This window comes from Mobula hypostoma, chromosome 2 (genome assembly GCF_963921235.1).
Source record: "Mobula hypostoma chromosome 2, sMobHyp1.1, whole genome shotgun sequence".
In the NCBI taxonomy this organism is placed as follows: domain Eukaryota; kingdom Metazoa; phylum Chordata; class Chondrichthyes; order Myliobatiformes; family Myliobatidae; genus Mobula; species Mobula hypostoma.
In genome coordinates this window covers 118103930-118124543 of record NC_086098.1, presented here as the reverse complement: position 1 = coordinate 118124543, position 20614 = coordinate 118103930, and the positions used below count along the sequence as shown (strand labels likewise).

The following is a 20614-nucleotide window of genomic DNA, read 5'->3' as shown; positions in this document are numbered from 1 at the left end:
TCCTGTCTGCTAACCAATTCTCTGTCCACATCAATACCATACCCCCAATACCGTGTGCTTTAAGTTTGCACACTAATCCCCTGTGTGGGACCTTGTCAAAAGCCTTTTGAAAGTCCAAATATACCACATCCACTGGCTCTCCCCTATCCACTCTACTAGTTAGATCCTCAAAAAATTCTATGAGATTCCTCAGACATGATTTTCCTTTCACAAATCCATGCTGACTTTGTCCGATGATTTCACCGCTTTCCAAATGTGCTGTTCTCACATCTTTGATAACTGACTCTAGCATTTTCCCCACCACCAATGTCAGGCTTACTGGTCTATAATTCCCCAGTTTCTCTCTCCTTCCTTTTTTAAAAAGTGGGGTTACATTAGCCACCCTCCAGTCCTCAGGAACTAATCCAGAATCTAAAGAGTTTTGAAAAATTATCACTAATGCATCTACTATTTCTTGGGCTATTTCCTTAAGCAATCTGGGATGCAGACCATCTGGCCCTGGGGATTTATCTGCCCTTAATCCCTTCAATTTACCTAACACCACTTCCCTACTAACATGTATTTCCCTCAGTTCCTCCATCTCACTAGACCCTCGGTCCCCTACTATTTCCGGAAGGTTATTTACGTCCTCCTTAGTGAAGACAGAACCAAAGTAGTTATTCAATTGGTCTGCAATGTCCTTGTTCCCCATGATTAATTCACCTGTTTCTGACTGTAAGGGACCTACATTTGTCTTAACCAATCTTTTTCTTTTCACATATCTATAAAAGCTTTTACAGTCAGTTTTTATGTTCCCTGCCAGCTTTCTCTCATAATCTTTTTTCCCTTTCCTAATTAAGCCCTTTGTCCTCCTCTGCTGGACTCTGAATTTCTCCCAGTCCTCAGGTGTGCCGCTTTTTCTGGCCAATTTATATGTTTCTTCTTTGGAATTGATACCATCTCTAATTTCCCTTGTCAGCCACGGGTGCACTACCTTCCCTGGTTTATTCTTTTGCCAAACTGGGCGGTCCGAGTGGAATGCCATTGGTTTGCAGGCTGTCCGAGTGGGATATGAGGTGTTTTACTTTGTTGTTAGGCCTCACTGGCAGTGGTGAAGGCTGAGGGTAGAGAGGTGGAAATTGAAAGAGGAATTGAAGTGATGTACAACCCCTTTTTTTTTAAAGTAATGTAATCAGTGTTATACTGGTAGGTGGAAATGAAAAGAATAAGAGGATTAAAAAGCTTGAAGGGCTGCTATTCTGATTTGGAGCCCGGTGATCAATTGTCTTCTGTAGGAATCACTGTTAGAACATGTTTGTGGGAAACAGTAATGAATTGGACAAATGTTCGTGGGCTGATCACTGAATGTGCAGACAAAACCAAAATCAGTGGAACTGTGGATAGTGAGCAATGTTGTGAAAGGATTCAGCAGGATAAACACTCAGTGGTTACTTTATTAGGTGCACGAGCGGAACCCAGTGTTGTCTTCTGGTAACCCATCCTTTTCAAGGTTCAACATGTGCTCAGAGATGCTGTTCTACATAGCACTGTTATAATGCATTGTTATTTGAGTTACTGTTGCATTCCTGTCAGCTTGAACCAGTCTGGCCATTCTCCTCTGACCTCTCTCATTTACACGTTTACACCCACTGAACTGCTACTCACTGGATTTTTTTTTGTTTCTGACAGCATTCTCTGTGAATTCTAGATACTGTTGTGCATGAAAATCCCACAAGATCAGCAGTGACTGAGATGATCAAATCATCACGCCAGGCACCAACAGTCATGCCATATTCAGAGTCACTTAGATCAGATTTAATCCCCTTTCTGATGTTTGGTCTGAACAGCTGAACCTCTTGACCACATGCGCATGTTTTTACATGCTGAGTTGCTGACACACGATTGGCTGATTAGATACTTGCATTAACTGATCTGCACTCAAGTGGCCACTGAGTGTAGATCGGTTGGAAATATGGGCAGAGAAATTACAGCTGGTATTTCATCTCATGTCTGATGTGTTGCACTTTTGAAGATCATACTCAAAATGAAAGTATACAGTAAATGACAAAGGCTGACTTGGAGCACTAATATACAGGGGGAACTTAGCATCCAAGTCTGAAGTTTCCTGAAAGTTGTAACAGAAGTGGATAGGGTGATAAAGGAGCCAGATGGCATGCTTGCCTTCATGGTCAGGGCATGGAGTATAATCATTGGGAAGTGATATTGCATCTATCTAAAACTTTGGTGAGGTATAAATAAGTTAGAGAAGTGGCTTCTGGAGCTTTTTCTAAAAATAATATAGAATAAAAAGTATTTGGGTACAGATGCTAGAATCTGCACTGAGTGAAGTGGGAAGCTACCCAAAATAGAGAGATAATAGGAGAAGGGTGAGTGTTGAGATGAAGGTGATTGGTGAACTGAAGAAAGGTGAAGGATGATGGGCAGCTGGAGGCAGGAGGAAGAAGATGTGGAGTTAGGAGATGGTCAGATGAATGATAGATGGAAATACGGGGTAAAAAGGCACATGAAAGCAGGTGAGGGTGTATATAGCTAGGAAGGTGTTAAGCAAGGACACAAAGCTATATTTAAGGATAATGGAAACTATTTGGGGGAAGATGAAGGGCTGGACAAATTGTGTTCTGGTGGGTGAAGTATGTGGGTAGTGGGTGAATAGAAGCTGGAGTAGATTTATGGGAAAAAGGACAAAAATGGGAGGACTGAAGGTGGATTAGAAGGATAGAATGGAGGAGAACACAGGAGGTAAGTGTTGCTTGAAAGTGGAGAACTTGGATTATTTTCCAGGTCTGAGAGGTGACCCAATAGAAGCATATAAAATTATGAAAGTCGTAGATAGTGTAGATAGTACTTTTCCCCACTGTGAAACTGCTGGAGGGTATGAGTTCTGCGTAGGTTTAAGATGAGAGAGGAATCTTAAAGGAGATTCAAGAGGCAAGTTTTTTTTCCCCACAAGTGGTAGGTTCCTGGAGCATGCTGCCTGTAGAATTAGTAGAAATAGGCACAATTTCAAGGTTTAAGAGGCATTTCGATAGGCACATGAGTAGACAGTTTAATGGAGTGTTATAAATCATGCATAAGCAGATGGGGTGAGATTAATTTTGGATCTTAATCATTCCCTGCAGCACTGTCTTCTCAAGGGTATCCAAGTGGTAGGGGGTACTGGAGATGTGAGAAAGCATCATCAATGGTAGTTGAGGGTCCCTTGCTGAAGAATAGACAAGGAGGTACAAGCTTTTTGGAATATGTGTAGCAGCCCCTTGATGATTGCTTATAATTGTCATTATTGAAGGGATGAACATACATTTGTTAGACAACATATAGTAGAAGAGAGCAGTATTTTAATGCCTGTGAGTTTCTCAGTAAATGTTAATTTAGCAGAAGTGTTCATCTCTCCTCATTTTCTCTTTTTATTTAACTCATTTACCTTTCTCTTCAACAGCATTCTTTTGGGTAGATTGAAAGTTAATCCCACTAATCTAGTCTTGTTTTAAATTCTGGAATGAAAGTTAATCTGGTTTTACTTGTGTTTCTTACAAAGTAGTCACTGATGCATTTGATATGTAGTGCTGTGTTCTTGATGAGTTAGTTCTAACGCTGATTCCCTTCAGGTCTTGGAAGAAAAAGCAAAACTCCAGAAGGAGAAAGAATCTCGGCAGAAGCGCCTGGATTATCTTGGAAATGAGTTGCAGAAGCTCAGTAAACAACAAGGTAGAAATTGGCAGTGGTCTTGTTGTGTTATACATAGTATGTTGTGTTCAGCAGTTTTTCTTGTTTTGTTACAGAAACATTTATTAATTTGTGGTATTCTGTCTGTGACCAGCTGTTGTAAAACAATCCACTTAGTCCACTCCACACAATAATTGTGGTTAGCTCCTTGCTATGCCTTTTCTGCTTATTTATCAACCACATTCCTTCTTCACTATAGGATTATTTTGTAGTTCCAAAAAAACCTTACATTTCTGTAAACTTCGGAGTGCAATAGTAGCTGCATTTGCAGGGTGTATATTGACTGTCTTTTGGAGTCTGTGTTCCCTACTTTGGAGGGGAAACTAATCATTTGTTGCTCACTGGTGTGACATATTATATTGACTAGGTAAGGGCCACATCAAACATCAGCTTTGCTTCAAAACCACTTTATCACTGGAAACGTCATGGTGAAAAGAGAGTTGAGAAAAATATCAGTAGGAACTTAAAGCAGAAGTAGGCCTTATGTCCTTTGGCCTGCTGTGCTATTCAGGAAGATCAAAGCTGATCATTTACCTCAAAGACAAATTGGAATGGTGTTGACAAGAGAAAATTTGGCATAAGAGAACTGTATTGCCTATCAAGTGGCAGATTGGACCTCGTCAAATACTTGGGTCAGTGCCTCATCCAGGGCAATCATTCCTACTTTAATGTTCACAAATTTGTGTTTCAGCCCCTCCCTCTGGGTGGAGCTTGAACTACAAACTTGATCTACTGAACATCAATTTGTCTCTGAGCTTGTGCAAAAATTAACATTTTCTTTGACTCACACTCTCCTTGGTCAATGGAAGTTAGAAAAAATCAGAAATTCTGCAGTGAGCCTACTGCTATAAACCTGGGGAGGGGGAGAACTGGAGAGTTGCGTGTTAAATGAGGCGATAAATTTTGAAACTAAATCTTCACCTCTCCCTTCCGCCTTTAACGTGCAAAGGGGAATTGCTAAGAAAGAAACGTCGTGAGAAGGATGGACATAAGGATCCTCTTCTGGTTGAAAATGGCAAGCTTCAAGAAGATATTGTTCGCCAGATGTCGATAGTTCGTCAACAGGTTGAGGACACAGAGAAAAAGCTTTCCGAGCTAGAGAAGGTGGCTCAAATTTTGGGGGTGGTCATTCAAGAGAAAACTTCAAAACTTCATGATTTAAATAAGGATGATGCCTTGGAAAAAGTGCTGCTAAAAGGAGAAACATTGCCATCATCAGAGGTAGTGACTTTTGACATTTCCTTTTGAAAAATCTTGTCAAACTACTGAATAGTTGGATCAATATAAAGGACGTCATAATAGGATATTTTGAAAGTAATTTGTTTGTAATTGAAAGATGCATTAGTGGCAATTTCTTAATTTTTCTTCCATTTGGTTTCATCACCTGCCGCAATGATTCCTTGTTTCGGTGAACATGTGGGAATCTATTGCCAAACTTTTAACAGTAATCATCAGTGAGGAACTAGCTTGAACCCCTCTCTATTTAGAACATCCTGGTTTCCTCCCCTCATTGTTACCTCTGATATTGTCATCTGGAATTAAACATGCAGTCCTTTATTCTTTCTTTTGTTTAATTATGTAGGCCCTAACTGCAAATATATCCATTTTGTTGGAAGTCACATTATTATCCTATCATGACAGCCTTTTACATGGTAAATTTGGATTTCTTTGAACTGTAAGTTGTGCTGTTGTATATGACCTTCTCTGTGGGTCTTAATACAGGAGATTTCAACAAGAAAAGGATCTCAGAAGGAATTGGATGATACTACAGAGAAGCTCTGTGAAAGTTTCTCTGAAGCTGGGGATGTGTACGAATACTATGATGCAGGAAACCACTGGTGCAAAAATTGCAACACCATATGTGGGACACTCTTCGACTTTTTCACTCACATGCATAACAAACGGCACAGGCAGGTGCGTATACTTAGACACGGTTTTCTGATACCACCTTCATTTAATTTGAAAAGTCACACTTCATATGCAGCACTGGCATTTGTATCATGGAAAGAACCATCATTTGTTTGGAAATGAATTTTAATCAATTCAATAAAAGCAAAAAAAATACGCTGTTTGAAATAGGAGTTTTGAGTTTATTGTGCGAGTTCAAACCGGACAGCTCTGGCAGGGCTGAGCATTTGCTCTCAAAAAAAAACAAATCTTCAAAATTTTGCAATTAGAAGTAAATAACAAGCAACACATACAACACTGTTTTAGTTTAACATTCGCAAGTGTGCACGAATAAATAACCTCACAAACATTGAAAATTTAGATGTGTGAGGCCGCAAAAAAGATACTGAACAATCCGTAGGGAAATAGAATGTTGTGATGATTAGATGCCAACAAAATCTAAATAATTCAGAATTTATCATGATCATGGTCATTTCCTGAATGTACTTGAAAGTCGTGCTTGGAGTAATGAATGAGAGAAGCTAAGAACCAATGAAAGCCTTGTGTTCTGAATGTGTCAGTATATTTCATGGTAGGTGAATGTGAAATCAGGAATAAGAGTGAAAAGTTGAAGAAATGATGGGAGCCTCAATCTCTTAAACAATGAAAGTTGTCCCTGATCAAATGGAATTTCATACTTGGTGTATCTTGAAATTGTTACTTGTGTTTTATGGAATTGGTTAAAAAAAATTGAACTTCACTTACCCAGTTTAGTGAGATTTGTATTGATAGCTATTTTTTTTCATGTTAAATGTAGGGTGAGAGAGGTGAGGTGCCATATTCAGACTCCAGGGATGAGGATACGGTTACTGACTTTTCTTTCAGAAAATTAAGTCTTGGAGCTGCTTATAGTTCCTCAAATGATCATTGAGTTCTATCACATTTTATTTATTATCTCAAGGGGTGTAACTTTAAAACTTATCATGCAGTAGAATGAGCTTTTTTCATGTGCACTTGATGTTTTCATTGATTGCCAACTCCAGTCCCAGAGCGGCTTGTAATCCATAACCAAACTCCTCTCAGCCAACTATGTGATAAATACCCAACCTTTTCAATAGCAGATTCTCCTCTTGAAGTTAATGACATCCAAACTATTTTCTTTTGTTTAAATAAGTATTGGGAGAGAAAGCTCGTATTTTGTCGTCGTCATTGTAACGTGCGCCGCACCTTCTTCACAGTGATTTATGTGCACTGATAAACAACGGGAAGAAAATGGCATTTTTCTCGGCAATTGTAATGTACTGTTATAGACTGCCTTCTATATATATATTGTAATGTGCTCTATGTAAGTTGATGTACAAATCCACCATGTATCTACCTCTATCACTATGCAACTAGACGCTGGATCCCTACGATAGACCATGGTCTGCAAAGATGGTGATTGAAGATAAAAATGACTCCATTAAGCGAACTGACAAAATAGCTGTGCCAGCAAAAGGTGCGTTTTACTTGTGTTTCATTACATTTTGTGATTTGTTCCAAATGCTTTAAAAGATTTACATTAAAAGAGAGGATAGTTGAAGAATTGAATTTGTGTTATAGTTGCTATGCAGAAACATAAACTCTTTTGCATGCCTTTCATATAGGAAGTTGTGACATGAGACAGCAGCAAATGTTATTCTGAAATAATTCTTCAACCATTGTCCATTTTTTCCTTCTCAGTTCTCGAAATTCCTATTGTAGAATTTCTTTTCACAACCTGTGAATGGCACAGTGTCAGTTTTTAAAACTTATTAATTCAGGATCTAGATGTTAGTAAATTTATTCTATTTATCAGGAGTCTCAAATTACCCCTTGAATCGAGATGCTTGCTTGACCATCTCGTGGCATTTAAGGATCAAGTTGTAATGGACTGGAATCACTTACAGCTGTTTATAGGTCAGATGAGATAAGCACAGCAGATTTCTTCCCTGAGGGACATCAATAAACCAAGTTGCAACTGTCTGGTAGTGTCATGGTATCAAATGAATGTTGCCGGCTTTTTAGCATACTAACTACAGTGCAGATAAAAAGAGATTCTCTGACTCAGCAATATTTTGGTGTATAAAGGGAGGACAGGAGCATAAGTAGAGGGCCCTGGTGGAGGACTTTGTCAAATGGTGCAAACTGAATCATCTGCAGCTCAACATTAGTAAGACAGAGGACTTTTAGTGACAGACTAAGACGACTGCGCTGCTCCAAAGAGCGCTATGACGTCATTCTTGCCCTCAGCCATTAGGCTCTATAATGAGTCAACCTATAGCTGGAGAAGTGATGACCCCCTCCTGGTAGACCGTGGTACTTTTTTTTATTCTTTCTACTTCTCTTCTAATATTTATGTTTGTGCAATTGTACTGCTACAGTGACGCTGTAATTTCTTTTGGGACTAATCAAGTATCTATCTATTCCCCTGTCTCTCCTCCCTCCCCCCACCTGAAGCTTTCATGTTTCATTGTTTTACAACGTTGAATCACAGCAGATTTATCTTGGCTTTTTTGACACTGATCGACAGAAAAGACTTTCATGTCAAAGTGAAAACAAATTTATTACAATCGTTAAACACAAACTAATTGATTGCATATTTACTCACCCCTTCCAGTCACTATTTAGTAAATGCACCTTTGGCAGCAATTACAGTCTTGAATCTGTATGAATAGGTCCCTATCAGCTTTGTACATCTGGACACTGCAATTTTTTCCCCATTCTTCTTTACAGAACTGCTCAACCTCTGTCAGATTGCTTGGGGATCATGAGTGAACAGCCCTTTTCATATCCAGCCACAAATTCTCAATTGAATTGAGATCTGGACTCTGGCTTGGATACTCCAGTACATGAACTTTGTTTTTAAGCCATTCCTGTCCAGCTTAGTCTTTATGCTTGGAGACATTGTCATGCTCCCAAGTCACAGTTCTCTTGCAGACTGCTTCAGGTATTCCTCCAGGATTTCTCTGTATTTTGCTGCATTCATTTTACCCTCTACCTTCACAAGTCTTCCAGGGCCTGCTGCAGTGAAGCATCCTCACAGCTTCCTTCATGGTAGGGATGGTGTGTTTTTGATGTGCATTGGTTGGCTTACGCCAAACATAGCATTTAGTCTGATAGCTAAAAAAACTTAATTTTGGTTTCATCAGATTGTAGAACCTTCTTCCAGCTGATTCCAGAGTCTCCCACAAAGCACCCGGACAACAGTTGTATGCAAAGTCTTTTCCATCTCTGCCACTGAAGCTTGTAATTCCTCCAGAGTTGTCATAGATTGCTGGGTGTCGTTCCCCCCCCCCCCCCCAAACTAGTCCCCTTCTTATACAGTCAGTCAGTTTTTGAGGACAGTCAACTCTGGGCAGATTTACAGGTGTGCCATATTCTTACCATTTTCTAATGATTGACTTAACCATACTCCAAGAGATATTCAGTGACTTGGAAATGTTCTTGTATCCAACTCCTGACTTGTGCTTTTCAATAACCTTTTCATGGAGTTGCTTGGAGTGTTGTTTTGTCTTCATGGTGTAGTTTTTGCCTGGTCCAACTCACCAGTAGTTGGACCTTCCAGATGCAGGTATGTTAACTACAGTCAATTGAAGCACCTTGACTGCACACAGGTGATCTCCATTTAATTATGTGACTCTAAAACCAAGTGGCTGCATCAGTGATTTGGCGTGTTGTATTAAAGGAGTTGAATACTTATTTAATCAATTATTTGATGTTTTATATTTGAAGTTAATTTAGATGACTTTGTAGAGATCTGATTTCACTTTGATACGAAAGTCTTTTTCTGTTGATCAGTGTCCCCAAAAAAAGCCAAATTAAATCCACTGTGATTCAATGTTGTAAAACAATAAAACATGAAAATTTCCAAGGAGGAGGGGGTGATTACCTTTTATAGGCACTGCATATTTATTAAATAAACTAAACTTAAATTTCCTGTTTCTAATGTCGTGCTTTGAATTTGTGTGTCATGAGTCTGATTCTCCTAGGTTGTTACAGGGTAGTTTGATTTAGGATGAGAACTGACCAGATGAGTTGCTGAACGTTTGGTATAGTTGCAAGAAAAAAAATCTGTGAACCCTTTACAATTACTTGGTTTTCTTCATTAATTACACAAAAAATATGATCTGATCTTCATCTGTCACAATAGACAACCACAATCTACCTAAACTAATAACAAGCAATTGCATTTTTCATGTCTTACTCAACACATTGTTGAATCATTCACAGTGCAGGCTGTTAAAAACATGTGAACCCTTGTATTTAATAACTGGTAGAACCTCCTTTAGCAGTAAAAATCCTCACTAAACATTTCCTGATCAGACTTGGACAACGGCAGAGGGGAATTTTGGATCATTCCTCCATACAAAACTGTTGCAGTTCATCAATATTTCTGGAATACTTTGCATGAACAGCCTTGAGGTCATGCCACAGCATCTCATTTGGGTTAAGGTCTGGTCTCAGACTTGGCCATTCCAAAAAATAAGTTTTCTTTTTAAATGATTCTGATGATTTACTCATGTGTTTTGGTTCATTGTCTTGTTGCATAATCCAACTTCTATTATGCTTGAGGTGACAGACTGCTACCCTGACATTCTCCTGTATAATGCCTTGATACAATTTTGAATTAATTGTTCCCTCAACAATTGCAAGCTCTCCAGGCCCTGTGGCAGCAAAGCAGCCCAAAACCATAATGCTCCTTCTGCCATACTTCACAGTTGGGATGAGGTTTTGGTGTTGTGCCCTTTTTCCTCCAAACATAGCAGTGTGCATTTCTGCCAAAAAAGTTCAGCTTTTGTCTCCTCAGTCCACAGAACATTGTCCCAGAAGTGTAGTGGAACATCTAGGTGGTCTTTTGCAAACTTGAGGCATGCAGCAATGTTTTTTTTTGGAGAATAGTGGTTTCCTCCGTGGTATCCTTCCATGAACACCATTCTTGTTCAGTGTGTTTCTTATAGTGGACACACCAACAGAGTCTTTAACAAGTTCTAAAGATTTCTGCAGGTCTTTTGCTGTTACCCTTGGGTTCATTTTCACCTCCTTCAGCATTGCACATTGTTTCTTAATGTGATCTTTGCAGGACGCCCACTCGTAGGGAGAGTAGCAACAGTACTGAATTTCCTCCATTTGTAGACGGTTTCCCTTACTGTGGACTGATGAACTCTCAGTTCTTTAGAAATGCTCTTGTAGCCTTTTCCAGCTTGATGCATCTCCACAGTTCTTCTTCCAAGGTCCTCTGAAAGTTGTTTTGATCGAGGCATGGTGCACAAAACCAGATCTTTTTTGAGAAAAGCAGGCTCTGTCAGTAACCTAACTTTGTGTATCTATTTTATAGGGCAGGAGACCTCTACAACCTACACCTTCAATCTCACTGATTGGAACACCTGACTCCAAATAGCTGTTGTAGAAGGCATTACCTTAGAGATTCATACACTTTTTGAACCTAGACTGCAGTTGTTTAAATGGTATATTCAGTATTAATAAGTACTATTGTGTGTTATTAGTTTAGGCTGATTGTGACTTGGATGAAGATCAGACCACATTTTATGAATAATTAATGCAGAAAACCAGGTAATTGTGAAGGGTTCACAAACAGTTTTGCAACTGTTGTAAGGGTCGCTATTGTTGGCTATGGCATTCTTTGTGTTAGACTGGGAAAATTCCCCACCACCATTCCCTCGAAGATGAGCACACCAGCTGATAAATATCTGTAATATTCATTTTCGACTTGGTCAATGACCAAGTGGTCAATTAACACCCCTTTTGAACTAGACACCCCTTAGTCACTCATCTGACAAATATTCATTTGCTTTCAGAAATGTCTAGTGGAAATTAAAACATGAATGCTTTAATCAGGGTATTTACCCAAGTTAAGATGTATATAGGTAGAATGAGGTAAACAGTCCAAATAGATGCATTGACTGCATAGGAATAAAGATTTTAAGGTGCTTATTGAATTGAATCTTTTCTGTATTTTCTCATGTGATTGTCAATACCCTTTCTCAGGTTCAGAGTTTCTGATGCCAGTCACTGGATTTTACTGCCAGCTCTGTGAGAAATTCTACGGAGATCAGATTTGTGCTGAAGATCATGTCAAATCACATGCTCATAATGATAAGTATAAGGTTAGGAAGAAAAATTATAATATATTTCCACAGAATGGAACATAATGTACTAATTATGTGCCTAATTGCATAAAATAGGGCACATGCTCAGTCGGGTAGATGTGCACTGTCAGAAACCTTCATGACCATAGCATACACTTCACATCGTCCCTGACTACATTATAACAATGGCCATACTCTCAAAGTAATTCACTGACTCATAGTGTGTCAAGAGTACCTGAAGTTACGAAAGTGCTTTACAAATGCAATTTTTTAATCGATTAGGTTTATTTTTCAGAAATCCTTTTTTTGTAGAACTTTTTGTGAAACGTCTTTTGTTTGAATCCTAATTTTAAAAAATAGTGAAGTATTTCATGCAAGATTTGAACCTGAGCTTAAAATTCATACTTATAACTGTCCCCCAAGTATTTATAAGAAGGTGGGGGGACCTACTCAGGTCTCTGGCACTGAGTCTGGCTGTGGCTCAGAAGGGAATGGGTAGTGGGGGAGAGCAGTGCAGTTGTGATGAGGAATTCCATAGTTAGAGGAGCAGACTGGAGATTCTGGTGATGTGGAAGATATACCCAGATGGTATTTTGCCTCCCAGGTACCAAGGCGAGGGAATGTCTTGGATTGGGTCCACAGTATTTCAAAGGGGGAGGGAGTGGTGAATAGCTGGAAGTTGTGGTACGTATTGGTACTTGCAACATGGTTAAGGAAAGGGATGTGGTCCTAAAGAGAATATAAGGAGTAAGGTTAGAAATCTGAAAAGCCATGCCTCAGGGTAGTGACTTCTGGATTGCTGCCTGTGCTATGTGCTGGGTAAGATGACTTGGCAGATGAATGTGAGGCTGAGGAATTGGTGCAGGGGAAAGGGGTTCAGATTTCTGGATCATTGGGGTCCCTTCTTGGGAAGGTATGACCTGTGCAAAAATGACTGGACTTGAGTCGTGCCCTGTGTACTTTTTTTTCCTGTTTTTAAATTGTGGAACTGGATTCACTGAACTTTTCTGAAAACCAGGAGCGGTGAGCATGGGGGAGAAGGGCCCGAGTCTGGAAAAGGATTTTTTTGTTAAGCAAGAGAAATAATTGGAGATTTGCAAACATTTTGTTGAGGTTATTAGTGTGGGCTTTGTTGAGATGCAAATAATCTTAATTATTTAGAAACTGTAGATAGTATATATTCTGAGGGTAACAGCATTTCTTTCTATATTTTCTGATAGGAATATTTAAATGAGAATCCTGTCTATGAACAGCGGAGAAACCTAGACCGCCAAGCTGGCTTAGTGGTGATCATGGAGACGGAGCGACGGCGCCAAGGGGGGCTGAAAAGGAAAATAGATGAAGACAAGGAAGTTCAGAAACAGAAGAATTCGGAGGAAGGTGATGAGAGAAAGGCAAAGCAAATGAAATTGGATGTGGATGAGTGTGAGAGTGTCACTGAGCTAGAAGAAGAAAGAAGTGACCGTTCATCTTCGCACAAGATAGAGCCCAGCAGCAAGCCTGGTATAAAGTTATTGTTGAAAAAGGATGAAATTGAAGATAAAAAAGATGAAGAGCAAGGATCATCCTTTGGAAAATTTAGCTGGAAGAAATCTGAGAAAGAGGAAGAGAAAAGTAGTTCGTTGGGAGCAAAGGAGGAACATGCTGAAGGCAGCAAAGAGAAAGATGATAGCAAGGGGCAGGGGGCGAAGTCTGCTGCTAAAACTATTGAAATTAAACTATCGGGAAAGACTCTTATTGCTCATACCAGCCCCTGGGTACCATTTACCTCAGTATCTACCACCACTCAGGCAAAAATCAGGCCTAATCTTCCAGTTGCTAATGTACCACAGAGGAAAGGTAGCATCACAACTGTCAATAAGCCTGCACCTTTGGACACATTTCTCTCTATTCGGTCTTCAGGAGCTTCTAACAAACCGCTACCTGTGGTTAAGTCTGGAATGTTGTTGGCTCCTGAAGTGATCTCCAGAGCCTTTGGTGGTGAAGAAGTAACGTTGAAAGGAAGTGTTCTTGATGTACACAGGGAACCAGATCCTTTAGCTGAAGAACCAGCCCCTGGTGTCTCCGAATGTGAGCAAACTATTTTGGCTATTCCAGTTCGCCCACCACCACCACCACCGCCCATATCTCTCAGTGACTCCGGTAAGAAAATGGAGAAGCCCAAAAGTTGTCTGGCTGCTGCAAATGCTAAAGATTTGTATGGCATTTACTACAGTAGCTCAGGGAAGAGCCCAGCTGATTGCAGACTTGGTAGCAGTGCGCAAAATACCAAATTGGTCTATGGTACTCTGAAGTCAGTGCCAAGTCATGTCAAAATTGGGGATGCAAGCTCTTCCAAAGAGCTGGTGCCTTCAGAAAACACAGCTTTGGGCATTCCCAAAGCTGTAGCCACAGATAAATTAAATATAACAGAAACAGATGAACAAACTGGAAGTAGTTGCATACCTGATGTACAAAGTACGCTGCTTTGTGAAGATAATGTTTTAAGTAACTCTGCAATAGAACTTCAGAATAAAAGTGATGAGGAGACCATTGTTCAGCATGATGTCTCTGCTAAGAAGGTGGTGATGGGCACGGTAGAACAAGGTGACAACTTCATGATCCTTAATTTAGCAGAAGATGTTAAAGAACTGGATAACTCTGCTCTACGGACCATGGTTGAACAGCCACCACGGTGTGATGATGGAACTAAAGAGGTTGAGAATGTGGATTTGCATTCTCCCATTTTAAAGGCCAGTGCTGAACAATCTCAAAGCAGCATCAACATAGTTGAACATGTTGAGGAGATGGGTGCAGAAGGAAATCAGGAATCTGATTTAAGCACTTCAATTACATCAGAAGTAAAAAACATGGAGCTGATTGAGGAACAGTTGCAGGCAACTGAAACGGATCGATGTGGCCTCACTGTGAGAGAAGCAGATGTTGCTACAACTGTGAGAGTAGCCAGTACTTTATCTGATGGCCAAAGCATCTCCAATGTAGCAGAGCAAGTTGGAGATGAAGTGGGTGCCTTGGGTCGCACCGTAAAGTGTCCAAACCAGTGTGATGCTAATTTAACTTTTCCTATTCCAACAGAAGAGGACCAGGATCTGAAAGTGGATTTCAAAGTGTCAGATAGCACAACAGATTCTCGAAGGAAGCCAGTCGATGAAGTTAAGGATGGAGGAATGGATTCTTCTGAGTTAGAATTTTCTGCAGACCAATCAGAGGAACATTTTACTAGGCCAATCCTCTCTCAACCAACAGATGAAGTTGAGGATGTGAAGATGGATGTCCCTGTTTTGGACAGCACTGGAGATCAACTTGAGCAGAGTGAGACAGGCATAAGTTTCTCTAAGCCAGTGGATGAAGGTACAGATGTGAAGGCGGATACCCTTTCTTTAAACGATGCTAAAAAACAACCACACAGTTGTGATCCTGTCCTGAGCCTTTCTAAGCCAGTAGAAGAAGCTAAGGATGTGAAAGTAGATACCCCAGTTTTGGACATAACCGTAGATCACCTGGAGCAGTGTGATGTTAGCATAAGCATTTCTGACCGAGTGGATGAGGTTAAGGATGTGGAAGTAGATGTCCCTGTTTTAGACAGCACAGCAGATCAGCTGGGACAGTGTGATACTGCCCTAAGTTACTCTGATGCAATGGGTGACATTAAGGGTATGGAAGTGGGTGCTCTTTTGTCAGACAGGACAGCAAATTTTCCGGTGCACTGTGATATTGGAATAAAGTTTTCTGAACCAATGGATGAAGTTGAGGATATAAAAGTGGATGCTTATATACTAGATAACAATGCAGAGCCCCACACTGATGCTGACTTCAGCAGTCTCAATCCAATGGACAAGGCGGGAGATCTGGAAGTTAATGCTCCATTGTTACATAGCACTGTGGAACAGCAACAACATCTTGATGAAGTGGAGCAGGTGAGGGCTGAAGGAATAGATGGTAATAGTAAGAAACTAATTAGAAGTAGTCAAATGTGTAGTTCATTTCAGACAGATCTGTGTCCAATCCTGGATCAGCAGGAAGCATTGCGAATTAAATCCTGTAGTGATGCTGAGGTGGGCACACATCTTACAGAGGAACAAGATACAAGTGTGAGTAGTTCATTACAGACTGAACAGGTTGGTAAAGGTGAGCAAAGAGTTACTAATCCGGAAGAACAATGTAAAAATAAAAGCAGATCACAACAGCCTAAGAAGAGTGAGGTAAGAGCCTCTGATAGACAACCAGATCAGGATGAGAGCAGTTCTCCTGAACATCTAAAGAGTAGTGATGGAATTAATATTCTAGATCAAACCAAATGTACGGGTGAAAGTGAGGTTAGCACTCTCAACTCTGCAGTACAGACAGCAGACAATAGAGCAGATTCCTCAGGGCAGCTTCCGTTTCATAATATTAATGTGAGCACATCAGAAAGGGCAGGAAAGGAGAGTGACATGCCAGGTGTCACTCAGTCAGTAGAAGTTGTGGATACTCAAGAGGAATACAAGGTCATCGGCAGCTCACGCACTTCTCGGCGAGCAGCACAGGCTGGAAAGGCTGCACTGTGTGTGCAGGTTCCTGATAAGACAGCTGAAAAACCTGAATCAAATGAGCCTGCAAACATCCAGACACCTGCCAAGCAACTACGTCGCAGGAGTGCGAGAAATCTACGCTCAGCAAAGTAATACTGGAAAATAGTACTGAAAGAAGAGGAAGATTATGTATAGAACAGGATGAATAACCTGTACATTATGGACAGTGAGGCACACCAAATCCTCAATGTTCTAATTTGACTATAGCCTACTCTTGTCTGCCTCTGACTATTTAAGAAATAAGTTGTGGGTGTTTTGATTTGCTTTTGTTTATTTTTAACATGCATGCTATAAAATTCCAACAAATCACATTGTAAAAGTTGTGCAGCATTATAATTTTCTGTAAGGTTCATTATCTTATAACAAGCATCCTGGGCACACATTCCACTTCAAAAAAAAAAGATAATTAAGTACACTATGTTTCTAAATCACAGCTTGACCAGTTTGAGTAGACAGAAGTCATCTTGTTGCAATACTTGAGTTAAAGCTTTTTCAATACTTCAGTATTTTTGTCATTATTTTACTGGCCAGAAGAAATTATCTGTAACTAACGGTAAAACATTGGATGGTTTTTATGTAATTTGTAGTTCATTCTGTTTATTCGCTGGATTGTACATTAAACGGTAATGTCAAGTCTGTGTGTCTGTCTTTTGTTTCTTTGTTTCATGATTCTGCAGTGGTGTTTTCACGGAATAGATAAACTTTGCTAGTACATCTCGTTCTGTGAGTGGGGAAGTGAATTGCTAAGAGAGGACAAGAGCATGGACCAAATTTGTGATTGTTTAAACTTTTCACTTCATAAATGCTATGCTTTGTAATAATACTGTGATGCAAAAACCTTCCAATATTACAGTGTACAGAGCAATGCAGGACAGATTAACCAAAAACGGAGGAAGGATGCTCAACTTGTTCTCTTGCTTGAACACACTATCAAAGTATCACTTCACTGGCAATTTTGGTCTCATTCTGTTCTGAACTGTAATGTAAAAAAAAAATACATTTTGTGAACTTGAATTGTAACTGAAAGTTGCTTGGAAAACACTTGTTTGCATTATTGCTATGTTGAGATGCTATAAATAAAAACTTCATTCAACTGTAGAAAGATGTCTGTGATCAGTTTGCAGCTGCAGGATGTTTTGGAGTGGCAACAAAAAATATTGTTTCACTAATATGTATTTCATGTCTTTACACTGGGGATTAAGTTCAGTTTGCAAGCTACCATGTCTGCGTTGAGGACATGGGTGATTAAATTGGGCTTGAATGTGTAGGTATGTAAAGCGAACGTTGAAAACACGGTTGACCAGAAAACTTTCTCTTTTTAAAATCAGCTCGTTTGGGTTGCCAGGCATTGTTTCTACTGACTTCAGGAGATGGGGAAGAGAATCTCCTTCATTCTTTTACATCCATAGAGTGTACCTCATTATCTTGCAATCTTTTTATGCCTATCCTCCCGAACTCAGCATGGTCCAGGTACCAAATGGAATTAACTGATGTAAGTTCTAAATTTTGAATTGTGGTATCTTTTACACTAACACTAATTTGATCTTGGTTATGATGTTTAATAATGAGCAGGTAAATTTTTCTAATCTATTGATATGTTTACATTTTAAAATTCAGATCTTTCAAGGCGAATTCTGGCATTCTTGGAGAAGATGCACTGTGCAGGGAATTTGTGGTATGGTGACTTATGTATCTTGCTATGAAATAGAATTTGTGTTTAAAAATACTTCTCTTTAGAGTTGTAAATATTTTTTCTGCAAATATGCAGCTGTATACAGCATGCATTTTGTAGGAACTGATCTGGAGTTTCAAAGTGCTGTCTGTTTAAATCTGAGAAGTATCTCCTTACGATGTGCCATTTCCAAAATTTGCTATGTAGATAGCAGCCATTAGTACACAGTGACTTTAAAAAGTATTCACCCCGCCCCCCCCCCAGAAATTTTCTTGTTTTATTGTTTTACTTTGAATGACAGTGGATTTAATTTGGCTATTTCTTTACACTGATCAACAGGAAAAGCGTTATATATCAGAGTGAAAACAAATCTCTACAAAGTGATCTAAATTAATTGCAAGTATAAAACTCAAAATAATTGATTGTGTAAGTATTCATCCTCTTTAATATAACACACCAAATATACGGTTTCCCAGATGGTGCGGCCAATTGGTTTTGGAAGTCACATAATTAAATGGAGAACTATGTGTGCAGTCAGGGTGTTTCAATTGATTGTAGTAAAAACACACCTGTATCTGGAAGATCCAGCTGCTGGTGAGTTAGTATTCCAGCAAAAATTGCACCATGAATTGAATTGACTTTATTACTTATATCCTTCATATACATGAGGAGTAAAAATCTTGACGTTACGCCTCCATCTAAATGTGCAATGGGCAATTTATAGTAATTTATAATGAATAGTATGTACAACAGGATAGTCAGTAGAACATAGAAATACAGTTGTGTCAGCATGAATTAAGCAGTCTGTTGGCCTGGTGGAAGAAGCTGTCCCGGATCCTCTTGGTTCTGGCTTTTATGCTGCGGTACTGTTTCCCAGATGGTAGCTGGAACAGTTTGTTGTTGGGGTGACTCGGAACCCAGTGATCCTTTGGGCTCTTTTCACACACCTGTCTTTGTAAATGTCCTGAATAGTGGCAAGTTCACATCTACAGATGCGCTGGGTCTCTGCAGAGTCCTGCAATTGAGGGGAGTACAGTTCCCATGCCAGGCAGTGATGCAGCCAGTCGGGAGCTCTCATTTGTGCCCCTGTAGAAAGTTCTTAGGATTTGGGGGCCCATACCAAACTTCAGCGGTCTGAGGTGCCTTTTTCACCACACAGCTAGTATGTACAGATCACCTGAGATCCTCGGTGATGTGTATGCTGAGGAACTTAAAGCTGTTCACCCTTTCACCCCAGATCCATTGATGTCAATAGGGGTTAGCCAGTCTCCATTCCTCCTGTAGTCCACAACCAGCTACTGTGTTTTTGAGACATTGAGGCAGAGGTTGTTTTCTTGACACCACTGTGTCAGGGTGATGACTTCTCTGTTGGCTGCCTTATTATTATCTGAGATTAGGCTGATCAGTGTAGTGTCGTCAGCAAATTTAATTAGCAGGTTAGAGTTATGGGTGGCGACACAGTCATGGGTATACAGTGAGTAGAGGAGGGGGCTTAGGACATAGCCCTGAGGGGCACCTGTGTTGAGGGTCAGAGGGGCAGAGGTGAGGGAGCTCACTCTTACCACCTGCTGGCAATCTGACAGGAAGTCCAGGTTCCAGCTGCACAAGGCAGGGTGAAGGCTGAGGTCTCTAAGCTTCTTGTCAAGCCTGGAGGGAATTATGGCATTGAATGCTGAACTGTAGTCCAAGAACAGCATTCTCACATAAGTATCCTCCTTTTCCAGATGTGTAAGGACTGTGTGTGTAAAGCTGTGGCTATTGCGTCATCTTTCAATTGGTTGTGTTGGCAAACTGTAGGGGGTCCAGTGTGGGTGGCAGCATACTGTAGATGTTGTCCTTGACCAGGCTCATAAAGCATTTGCTTATTATTAAGGTGAGTGTGACAGGACACTGGTCGTTCAGACATGTTAACTTGTTCTTTTTAGGTGCAGGAGCAATGGTGGATGTTTTGAAGCAAGAGGGCGCTCTACACTGGGAGAGGAAGAGATTAAAAATGTCTGTAAACACACCTGCCAGTTGTGCTGTGCACATCCTTCAATGCCCTTTGGTCCCACAGCCTTGTGACTGTCCACTCGTTGGAAACACCTGCATACTTCGGCCTCAGAGATGACCAAGCTGCAGGTCACATCAGCTGTAGGTCTCTTTGAGCTTAGTGTTGGCAACATCAAATCAAGCGTTAAAAAAAAAAAAAAATGCAGCTGGTCTGGGAGAGAGGCAGCAGTGTTGGAAACTCCACTGTGTTTAGCTTTGAAGTCTGTGATAGTGTGCAGACCTTGCCATAAGCATTGTGTTTTGTTGGTGGAAAGTTGTGTCTGGATCTTGTCCCTGCATTGTTTCATTGCCTTGATGCCTTTGCGCAGATCGTGGCTGCATTTCTTGGGCTCCTGCTGATTACTGGTAGCGTAAGCACTGTGTCGCACAGAAGGTGCTCCTTGCACGGAACTGTTGATCCAGGGTTCCTGGTTTGGATAGGTTCTAACCGATTTCTGGGGGAGAACAGCCTCAATGCACTTACGGATGAAACTCGTGGCCCCATCCATGAGCTCACAGACATCCTTGGCATGGAAAACATTCCAGTCGATTCATCAAAGCAGTCCTGTAGCATGAAGACTGATTGCCTGGATCAGCTGTGG

General features: G+C 40.4%; 1 protein-coding gene across 11 annotated transcripts in view; it reads left to right on the top strand.

Moving 5' to 3' along the window:
* The window catches only part of znf318 (zinc finger protein 318), a 103634-nt gene that overhangs the window by 42040 nt on the left and 40980 nt on the right, over positions 1-20614 (top strand). For 8 of the 11 annotated variants that reach the window (XM_063040517.1, XM_063040519.1, XM_063040516.1 and 5 more), the window contains exons 5-12: positions 3606-3705; positions 4673-4944; positions 5446-5637; positions 7009-7108; positions 11638-11756; positions 12959-13118; positions 17638-17801; positions 17927-17984. In XM_063040517.1, the coding sequence (XP_062896587.1) occupies positions 3606-3705; positions 4673-4944; positions 5446-5637; positions 7009-7108; positions 11638-11756; positions 12959-13118; positions 17638-17801; positions 17927-17984 (1165 nt within the window). Of the gene's footprint in view, positions 1-3605; positions 3706-4672; positions 4945-5445; positions 5638-7008; positions 7109-11637; positions 11757-12958; positions 16946-17637; positions 17802-17926; positions 17985-20614 lie in introns of those variants that run through there. The other 3 variants (XM_063040515.1, XM_063040514.1, XM_063040524.1) reach the window with 2 other exon arrangements.